Source organism: Sciurus carolinensis, chromosome 1 (genome assembly GCF_902686445.1).
Source record: "Sciurus carolinensis chromosome 1, mSciCar1.2, whole genome shotgun sequence".
NCBI lineage: Eukaryota > Metazoa > Chordata > Mammalia > Rodentia > Sciuridae > Sciurus > Sciurus carolinensis.
In genome coordinates, this window is record NC_062213.1 from 194965987 (window position 1) to 194976776 (window position 10790).

The 10790-nt window shown below is 56.6% G+C and overlaps 1 protein-coding gene across 2 annotated transcripts; it reads left to right on the forward strand.

Annotated features, from left to right (window-relative positions):
- The first annotated feature begins 4851 nt into the window (after positions 1-4851).
- On the forward strand, positions 4852-9468 carry Camk2n1 (calcium/calmodulin dependent protein kinase II inhibitor 1). 2 transcript variants are annotated; one of them, XM_047524075.1, is made up of 3 exons: positions 4852-5376; positions 6587-6662; positions 8123-9468. In XM_047524075.1, exons 1-3 carry the CDS (start codon positions 4930-4932, stop codon positions 8191-8193), a joined length of 594 nt encoding a protein of 197 aa, XP_047380031.1. In that variant the 5' UTR covers positions 4852-4929; the 3' UTR covers positions 8194-9468. The 2 variants fall into 2 exon arrangements, with proteins under 2 accessions (XP_047380031.1, XP_047380041.1); XM_047524085.1 differs by lacking the exon at positions 4852-5376 and having other exon boundaries at positions 5472-6662.
- The last annotated feature ends 1322 nt before the right edge of the window (positions 9469-10790 follow it).

Genomic DNA, 10790 nt, shown 5'->3' on the forward strand with positions numbered 1-10790 from the left:
GTCACTGCACAGCTACTCTGCCTGTGCTTGACCTTCCTCCTGACCCAGACGACCCCCTGCTCAGTCTAGGTTTTGGCCAGGTGGGGCCTCAGTGACCATGCAGAGTACCCTTCAGCCTCTGCTTTCCCTATTCCACAGGAAGTTCTCTTTCGAGGAAGAAGAGACCCTCTGTTCACCCCTGTAGGCCCCATGAGCTGTGGTAGAGGGACTCACTGCATGGAGCAGTCCCCTGCCCTTACCTTAATGACTCTGCTTGCATGTCTTCTGAACCACAACCTCATTTTATAGCTCCGAAAGAGCAGTGACTGCCTTGAGGTCACACAGTTGACACAGGTAGCAGGGCATGGACTCAGGTCTCCTGACTGACTCTCTCTTGAATTGTGCTTCTCCAGAGGCAGGAGCAGAGAATGTGCTGATTGTTGAGAGAATTGGCTGTGGTGCTGATGGCTCCGTCCCCAGGTGGGCCGCTCATCTTCCTCTTTGGGACTCACCTTTTCCACCACACAAGAGAGTGCACCCTTTCTCTGCCTTGCCACCCTATGGGGTTATCATGGACGTCAATATCACATCCCTGGGATGGGACAGTGCTTGAATAAATACATACATTTGAAGAAAGTGCTTGAAAAATAAATTGGGAGGTCCAGAGCTGAGCATGGCCAGCCTTTTTGGTGGGATTCGGGCTCAGCAGGTAGTGGCCACATCTCTGATCAGGGTTGCACACTTGTGGATTTGACCCTAGACTTGGGCCTCCTCGGTTGGTCCTGCTGCCTCTGGGTTTAAGGTGTGAAAAGGTGTTCTGTTGTCACAGGACACTGGTGTGGAATCCTATAATGCCATTTATAGGATCCAGCCCTCTCCAGGTTGGAGGGAGCTTTGGGTTTCCTGGAAATGGTAGGCATGCCATATCTCTGGAAAGAGAATGGTCTCTGATCTGATTCCCAAATGGGGAGTCCTCAGCCTGTGACAGACCTGGGCTATCTGATCTACACCCCCTAGGAAATGACACCTAATAGCGGAGAGAGTGGCCTCTGAGATGGGCATGCTGCCTCTCATCAGCATGTGACTCTGGGCTGTCACTCAGCTTTTCTGGCCTGGAAACCCTCATCTGTAACTTAGAGGCCTCAACCAGCCCCAGGAATTGCCACCACCTAGGCTGGGGTTGGGGGTTACGGACAGTTTCTCCTCAGAGTTCCCAAACCCAAGCTGTTGACATGGAATGATGGTGGGGTCACGGGCAGGTGGCAGAGTTGGGGCTCCTGGGTGAATGGGAGCCTCACCCCTTTCATGGCCTGGTGAGATTTGGCTCCTAAACTCCCCTGACTGTCCTCACCGTTAAGTCTGCCCAGGTTTTGTGGGTTTCTGGCACAATAAAAACTTTAAAATGACTATGATCTTTTCATTTTAAAGAAGCACTCCAAGGGCTGGGGAGATAACTCAGTCAGTAAGGCCCCAGGTTCGATCCCCAGCAACGCCCCCCCCCCAAAAAAAAAGAAGCACTCCAGAGTCTGTTGTTACCAAAAGCCCATTGATGTGGTAACTGGTGGTGCCTGGCTGGGAGTGACTCAGCTTGAGGAGCGACATGGTGGTAGGAAGGGACACACTGGTAGGAAGTGAAACTGGCAGGCTGGAGACCTGGGTTCTGCCCTTCCCCGCCTGGGCCTCAGTTTCTCTACCTGTAATATGAGGTCACACTAGGTGGACCCTAGGAGTGGTTTACAAACCAAGCCTTGCAAAGTTTTGGCCATTCTTTGGGATACCCTGTGGGGTTAAGGGCCCCAAAGGGTGGCAATAGAAGCTCTGGTAGCCCCCACGGATCCCCTTCTATTTTCCACCCCCAAATATAAAAGGCCTTGTGATTGGACAAACAAGCCGAGCACAGCTTGACCTGCACTGGGAGCAGCTGAGGCCTCGCTCCCCATGAGCATGTGTGTGATATGGGCAGAGGCCCAGGAAGGTGGAGAACTGGCAGCCACCGAATTTCAGTCTCTGAGTTGAGAGGGGCGGTGGTCACTGTGGTTTTTAATCCAGCCTTGGCTTGGAGTGGCCATTCCTGCTGGGTGGCTGCATAGCCTCTCTGGAGGTGACTGATGGGCCATGGACATGGCACTGCATCTTACCCTTCCCTCGCACATCTAGGGTCTGAGCCAGTCCTGGCAAGGCTTGGTACTCCAGCTCCACCCCTGCTGGAGCCTGGGCCTGGCCTGGCTGCTGATGCCCTGCAGGGATGTCCCACGGGCACGTTCTTCCCTAAGTCTATCGCTGCTGCTGCTGCCTATGCCTCAGTTCCCCCATCTTGATGGGAGCAGAGGGAACCTCCGTTTCCTGCTGGGCCTCGCTGGCTTGCCTTCCCCAGTCCACCACCAGTTGTAGTACAGGGCTCAGGGAAGGACAGCAGGAGTTTCGCGGGCAGTGTTTCAGTCTTGAATGTCTGTACTGCAAAGGCCCAGCCCAAGGAGAGGGTCCAGGACCATGTTTTTTAATTCCTGAGTCCCTGAAATTAAATTTTTTGTGAAGAAGTTTCAGGTGAAGTTCAAAGGGAAAGCTGAGAGGTAGGGCTCTGTGATGCCTACCTTTGCGTATCTACTTTAAATTGGGAGATTTGGAAAAAAAGATGTGCTCTTTCCCATTTTATGATGTAAAGTCAGAGAACTAGAGGGAAGAGGCAGTTTATTAAAAACCACAAAGAGAGTCAATGGCTAATAATAACAACTACACTTATTGAGGACTTACTATGTGCCCGGCACGATGTAAGGTTGATCTTTTCTAGAATAAACCACTGAGTAGGGATGATTATTATCACCAATTGACAGGTGAGGAAATGGAGGCACAGAGAAGTGAAAGGATCACAGAGTAGGGATTTGAATTTGACCTCTTCACCCTGGACTACTGCTCCTGACCATGCACCACTGGGTTCCTTGCTGGGCACCAGGAAACGCAACCTTACTGAGTCCATTCCTTCACCTGGATCTGGCATCTTCCATAAAGCCTTGGGCATCTGGCTCAGAGCCAGCCAGCACCTTGGTCTCTGGGGTGGGGAGAGACAGTAGGAATGGAGTCCCAGGGTGGAGGGATGCACTCTGAAGGCAGAAGAAATGGAAGATTAAGTGAGGCCTTTGTAATAAAGACAGCTGGGAGGGGTAGAGGTAGAGAGATGCCATTCTGACTCACTCTTTCCCTTGTGGAATTTCTGTGTGACCTTGCAGAGATCACCTAACTTCCAGCTACCTCATTTGTAAAATGGGCTGGAGAGTCCCAGCCCTGCCCATTCCTGAAGGTTGATTATTCAGGAGATAATGGTCACAGAGATCTTTTCAGTTTGTCAAGGGCCATCTGTTCAGGAGGGATGTGTGTCATGACAGGGTGAGATGCTGCCACCTCTGACCTTGTTTGTACAAAGCAAGGTAAAGTTAAGAACAGCTGGGATTTACAACTGGCTTCTCGCTCTTACTTGCTCTGTGTGCTTGGGTTCTTTAACCCTCTCTGTGTCTTTCTGCTTAGCTTCTGTACAGTCAGACCATGATATGTACTCAATGTGTAAATTCCTTCCTACTGCTCAGCAGGAAGAAGGAGCCAGGTGAGTGGGTGGTCTCGCCTTGCCTGCTGTCACTACTGTGGATAGTTCCCTTCTAGCACCTGAAATCACAGCTGGAAGAGTGGCTTCTCCTGTCTCCATCACTAGCCTCTGACCTTGGGAAAGTCACTTACCCTCTTTCTGCAACATCAGTTAAACAGGGATGCAATCTCTCCTCTTTGTACCTCAAAAGATATTTTATTTTGAGAAGCAAGGTCAATAATGGCTGTGAAATGCTTTTGGGGAAAACAGCATAATACAAATGTAAGAGCATCTTGTAACTTTATCATCCTGCTTGTTATGCTCTTGCTTTCTCTTCCAGCACTTGGCCTTGAAACTAACCTGGACGCAGATGTCTGATAGAGCCTTAATGAATGGAGACAGGTTGCTGGTGCAGCAGAGCAGAGGCCACCAGGAGACCTGCTTCTCCTGCCATTGACAAGTCATGGGATTTGGGGCTAGCCCCAACCCTCTTGGCTTCTGTTCACCACATGAAAATTACAGGGTTGGCTAGGTAATCTCTAAGGATCCTCCTCCTCAGATGGCTCTGAAATGCCAACGAGTGAAGCTACTGCTCTTTCTCACCCATTAAGTGATTTCTGAGTGTTTACTGCTCATCCACTCTCAGCCAGCCTGATCTCACTTTTTTCTCGCATTCCTGCCTGAAGGGAAAGGCACTCAGGCAGCTAGCTAGCCAGCCAGGCTTCTGCCCCATTTTACAGCCGAGACTATGGCATTTCAGAGAGGACAGATGACTTGCCCAAAGTCTCACAGTTAGCAAATGTCAGGGTTGGGATTCAAACACGGGTCATGGGTCAAACCCAAAGGTCATGCTTATTCCATCGGCCACTTTGCCTGTCTCCCATTTCTCAGCCTGGATTCCCCTCTCGCCCCAGGGGCTCTGGTCTCTGGAAGCCAGCCAGCCCTTTAACACGGTTTGGGGAGGGTCCTGGCCTGGCTTCTTTCAGGTTGTCTCGCTACTCGACATTATACCACTAAATGACCTCCCGTGTTTCCCTCCAGTCCCCGCCCACCGGAGTTATAACTGTGGAGGGGAGAGTGAGGCTGACGGTGCTCTTTCACGGTCCACCCCTTGCAGTTGAGCCAGGTGAGAGTTCACCTGGCGACCTGAATGTGTTCCCTAGCAGGTTGCGTGACCTTGGGCTGGTTGCCCCTCTTCAAGGTTACGCCAGTTCTGCTGAGCAGTGCTGGTCTCCGGTCTCCGGGGTAGAGCAGGTGCTGTTGGCTCCGGGCGAGGATAATGAGCGCTCCTCACGCACCTTGCCCCCTCGGAGTTACCATCTGCTTGGCAGATGTGCCTCCCAGGCCTCTGAGGTTGCCCCAGTCTCCCTCATGGGATGGAGGAGCCTGCTCCTCGGCTCAGGCCATGGTCTCTTGCCAGGGTTCATGGTTGTTGCTGGAAAGGAGGTCCCCGAGGGCAGAGTAGGGCAGGCCCGGGACGTCCCCGGCGGAGAGAGAAGCCGCCGAGAGCCGGGCATCCCGGGCAAGCCCGGCGTCACGAGGCGCTCCCCTCTCCTGCCGGAGGCGGAGCTGCCTCCTCCCCGTCCTCCTGCCCGAGGCCCCGCGGGAGAGGAAGCCCAGCGTCGCGGGGCACGGTGGGGGGGAGCAGGGCCTTCAGGGCCTACGCAGTGGACGCGGGGCCAGGGGGTGAAGTCCTCGCCGCTGAACAGTGGAAGTCTGAAGTGGGGCGCAAGTGTGGTAGGGGACAGGGGCGAGGGAGGCTGTGTCAGTGTGTCGCCCCGGTGCCCTCGGACCTTCTGCCCCGGCCTCTGGCCTCCTGGGAGGTCAGTACCCGCGTCCTTCCCGCGTGTGCGTCGCGGGTCCTTTCCTCGCAGCTGCCCTCGGGAGGCAGGGCTCGGGCTGGCGGGGCTCGGGGCCGGGTAAACACCCGCGGGAGGGGCGCGGGGGTGGCGCGCGAGGCCGCGGGCCGGGGCGGGGCGCACCGGGGCCGCCGCGCGGGCGGGACCGCGGGTGCTGGGGGCGGGGGCAGGAAGCCAGCGCGGCCCGGGCCGGCCCGCGCGGCCGGGTGACGTCGCTCGGCTTCCAGGGATCTCTCCCCGAGGCCGCGGGCCCCCTCCTCCCTGCCCTCCTCCGCGCCTCGCCGGGCGCCGCGGCCGGCGTTTCTGGTTCGCCGCTCGCTGGCCGGCCCCGCGGGCCTGCCTCCTCGGCCGCGCTCGCTCGCCGTTCCCTCGACCCTCTGCCTCCCCTGGCGCGCGCCCTCCTCTCGTCCCTCCTGCGTCCTTCCGAGCTAGATCTGCCCCCCGCTTTCCTCTTCCTCGCCCGCCCCTCTCCCCCTGCCTCCCTGCCTCCCTGCCTCCCTGCCTCCCGCTCCGCTCTCCTGCGCGTCTCCTTCTCGCTGTCTCCCCCTCCCTCCGGGTTTCCTCCCCCCGCCCTCCCTCCTCCCTCTCCCCTCCCCCCCGCCCCTCGCAGCCCCGCGGCTTGCAGCGCCCCAGTCAGCCTCGCCGATCCAGCGCCGCCGCCGCCCGCACCCGCCGCAGGACCGGCCCGCCCGGCTCCCCCGGGTGCGCCCTCCTGGGTCCCGCGCCCTCCGGGCTCGCAGGGACACCCTCCTCCCTCCCGGCTGCGGCCCCGCCCGGCCGGCCCCCGCCCCGCGCCCCGGAGCGCCGAGGATGTGAGTCCTGCTCTCCTCGGCCGGAGCAGCAGCCACTCGCGCGCGGAGCCCGAGCGCAGCGCAGCGCAGCTGCGGGCGCTCGTTGGGTCGCTCGCGCGGGCTGCGCGCTCTTGCCCTAGCGGTGTCCCCCAGCCTCTCGCCGGCGCCGCCGCCGCCGCAGCCCGCGGGCCGTCCCCGGCCGGCCGCCCCCGGCCCCAGCGCCGCTGACCCTGTCCGCCGCGGGCGGGGACGCGGGCGGAGGAGGTGCCGCCGCGGAGCCCCCGGACGCGACCATGTCGGAGGTGCTGCCCTACGGCGACGAGAAGCTGAGCCCCTACGGCGACGGCGGCGACGTGGGCCAGATCTTCTCGTGCCGCCTGCAGGACACCAACAACTTCTTCGGCGCCGGGCAGAACAAGCGGCCGCCCAAGCTGGGCCAGATCGGCAGGAGCAAGCGGGGTGAGTTCTCGGTCCCTTTCCCAACACCGCCTTCCTTCTTCCGGCGCTGCGGCCTGGCGGAGGCTGGCAGGGGTCTCCCAAACACCCGAGCCTGTTCGAACCGGATGGAATCCCCTCCCGCAGAACTGGGGGATCCCGCACTGCGGGTCGGGTTGGGGCAGACCGTGGGTGCTCGTGCCCCTCCGCCGGATCCCGGGTGGGGTCCACCGGGGGCGTGGCGGCCTTTAGCTGCAGCGGAGGCCGAAGGACTCTACCCGGGTCCCCACCCGCGCCAAAGTTTGCTTTTTTATTTCTCACCCCCCTTCTTTTGCGCAGTGGAGTCGCCGCTGCGCCCGCTCTACAGCCCTGGGGGAGGGGTCCCAGGGTCCGCGAAGGAGCGGCGTGGGGAACTGCGGTGTGGAGGATCGGCTCCTGCTGGGATGGCTAGGGGCATTCGGGTCGCACGGGCTTTTCACTGTTAGTTTGCCAAGGCGGGGGCCTCGGGGAGGGTTGCCAAGGCTGGGCGCTCGACTGGAGAGCTGGAGAAACCCCAGTGAGACCGAGGCGCAGGAGGTTCCGAGAGGAGCTCCGGAGACCGGGGACAGGGAGGTTGCCCGACGGCTGCCGGGAGAGACTGAGACGCAGAGGTGGATGGGAGGGGGTGCGCGGGAGAAGGACGTCGGCAGAGAGCCGGAGACAAAGCTCTGGAGGCAGCTGCAGCGGGAGAGACCGCGAGCCTGGGACGCGGGTCTGGGAGGGCAGAGGAGCAGTGGTAACCCAGAGGGTGATCGGCACCTCTGACAGAGACCCCGAGATCTCGGCAGGCGACCGTCGCGCCGAGGGACTGGGAAAGCTAGGCTAGGTCGAGATGGTGAGGGAGGCAGGGGAGACGGCGAGAGGCAGAGCCCCAGGCGGGCGGCGAAGGAGCACTGCCCTTGGCAGACACCCGGAGAGCCAAGGGCCCGAGGCCGCTGGCCCAGGCCAGGACCGACCCTTCCGCCAGCTCGATCGCGGTGGGAACCGGCCCTGGCGTCCCCTCCTGGCTCTCCCGCACCTCCGCACGCAGCCTTGGTCACCGACTCAGCTCTCGGGACGTCCGCGAGGGTCCCAGAGCCTCGGAGACCTGGGGCTCCCACGCCTCTTTCTCTGCGAAGGAGCCTAAGGTCCTTCTCGGTAGAATGCGCCGGGTGGGGGAAGGACGCGGCCCGCGCGCCCGCAGGCTGCAGCCCGGCTGCTGTGCTGTAGACCGCGCTCGGCTCCCTTTCCTCACCATTCAGCGGGGACACAGACCGGGCCAGCGCAGTTCAGAGCCCGGCTGTAAAGGGACCCTAGGCAGTCCCAAAGGAGGAGGGGCTGTTTCCCCGCGGGGAGCCCTCCTCCCGCTCCCTCTCTCCCACTCCCCACTGGGCGACGCTCGACACAGCTAAGACCCCTGGCAGGGCTCAAGCGTGCTCACCTCTCTTTTCCCCCCTTTTTTGCAGTTGTTATTGAAGATGATAGGATTGATGACGTGCTGAAAAATATGACCGACAAGGCACCTCCCGGTGTCTAACTCCCCCAAAGACAATGAGTTAAGGGAAAGAATAAGAGCAGCGGCGAGAGCAGTTATTGGTAAAAAGCATGAAAAAGAGAAAGCACTCCGCAATTTTTTACTAGCTTGCTACCCACGATGAAATCAACAACCTGTATCTCGTGTCAGGCTGGGAGACAGATGAGGCATGTGGAGGAGGAGGAGGAGGAGGAGGAGGAGGAGGAGGAGGAGGAGGAGAAGGCTCTGGGCTCCTCTGCAAAAATAGAAATAAAATACATAAAATAAAAAAATTAAATCACTATATACACACATATAAAGAAATAAAAAAGAAGTCTCAGTTGCAGCTATTTGTCAAAATTAATATCTATTTCTTTTTCTATACCGTGAATATTGCGCAATTATAGATCTGGATTTTGAACCACTTAACGAAGCGGCAACACCCGCCGAGGTGTTGGTATTCTTCGCTGATTTGGCTGTTCCCAATGTTTACATTATTTAATCTTGCAAAAATGATTCTGTGCACTTGGATGTGAAATGCTGTCTAGTTTTATTTTTTTATGTTATCTTTGGATGTACAAAAAAATCAGAAAGTGATCTCTGTAGATACTGTTTTATTTTGGTCATCTTTCGAAGTTATCAGGAATGTGTTTAAAACAAGAAGATAACTTTTCTAAGGAATGATACATAGAAAGGATCCTTGTTTTATTTTAAGATGAATTGTAAAGCTTGTGTTTCTTTGTTGCTGCAAGCTATTTGCCCAAGTTAATGCAAATGGACACATTTTATATGTCAGAAAAAAAAAAAAAAAACACCATGAAAAACAAAGAAAAAAAAATGCTTGAGCTTTTTCTAACCTCCCCCTGCAGTCTGTTGTTTGAGCCGCCTGTTTTTTTCTCTAATATTGTGTCAGTTTATTCTCTTTAATGGACTGTAAAAAAAAAAAAAAAAAAAAAAATGTAATCACAAGAGTGCCAAATATCTTGAAATGCCAAAAGGCATTTTGGTTTTCTTCCTTTTCCCTGTGCTCTGAGTCCACATAAAGGAATGCTTGGAGTCTTCTGTTATTTATAGGGATTCTCTAAGGCACAGCAGCTGCCTGATTTGCATGGTATTTGCAAAAATGCCTCTTGCGTGAGGAATCTTTTACCATTTTTTGTTTGCAACTTTGGACCTCAAGAGGTTTCCCCTCCCTTTCCTGGTTCCCTCTTTTCTTAATTCGATATTCTGTATGTTGCACCTTGAACCAGCACACAGGGCTATTTCTCCAATGTACAATAAAATCACCGTTCCTGTGTCTCTCTCTTCTCTTTTCTCCACTTTGGTTCTGGGAGACTTGCTGTCCATTCGCTGGTTGCAGACAGGAAGGAGAGGATGGTGGTTTTGGCCTGTAAGGCAAAAAGGCATTGTGGGGGGCACTGTGGGTAGCCTCCGGTGGGAGGGAAGAAGGGCCTAAGGGGCAAGTCCCTCCCTGAAGGGCAAGTTTGCTCCATTTTGGATTTGCAGGCTGAGCTCTCTGCTTCCTGAGGCCTCTGCCATCCTTGGATGGGTGGGGAGAGCATGACTGGGAGGCTGGAGGCAGTTGCCTTGTTGAGAGTAGTGCTTAGAGGGTGACAGACTTCAATTCAGATCCCAGCTCTTCAACTGGAACAAGCCCTCCAGCTTGTTTAAGCCTCAGTTGCCTGATCTGTCAAGTGGGGATAAGCCACCTCCTACTTCATAGGGTTGGGGGGATCAGTAACAGCCCTCAATGCACGGGAGCGTCCAGGATCAGGCCACTCTGTGTCCACTTGATATGTCACCGAGTGCCACCTGTCCTCAAAGGCTAAGGATGAGCTTAGCTCTTTCCCTGCTCCTCCACTTTCCAGAGCTCCTTGGTCCCTGCATGAGGATGAGCCCAGTCACTTCTTGCCAAGGCTTGTTATGAAAACATCTCAGCCTCTCGGGGCAGTTCATGGTGGCGGGTCAGGCCTCTGGAGCAAGAGGGTTTTGCAAGAAAGGCCAGGAGGTTTTTCTCCTGGGCTGTTCTGCATCCAGAAACCCCAGTGCAGGGAGCTTTTAATATGTTTGTTATAAAACTGTCAGCCCAGGAGTCACAACACAGCTCACAGTGACAGGAGCCTGAGTGTGACTCAGACATCAGGTAAGAGTCCCCAGGAGCGGGTGAGGAAAAGGGGCTCCAGGGGCCCCTGGGGGAGGGTGACGTCTCGTCCCCCTCTCAGGCAGTGGAGGCCTCATGGCCTCAGCAGCTCCCGGCCTAGGGCTCCTCATCTGAGCTGCCATCAAAGGGAACAGTGGGGTAGCCAGAGCTGGCAATGCCAGCAGGATTGATTTTCCCAGCCACATGACCCTCTTCTTGACCCCAACTCTCCTCCTTGCTGACCCTGGGCACCTCCAGTGCCTTGGAGCTGAGGGTCTTGAGGGACCAAAGAGCACACTGATGCTCTGCCCTTTCCCCCAAGAAGTCCCAGCGTGCTGCCTAGACAGTGAGGGACGGGGCCAATCTTCAGTGTGGACATCGGTAGTCCAACAGGGGCAGGAGCCACATGAGAAGATTCGGAAGACAGTTTCTGTCCACACCCTTACCGCCTGATCCAAGCATGGTGCAATCACGAAATTCT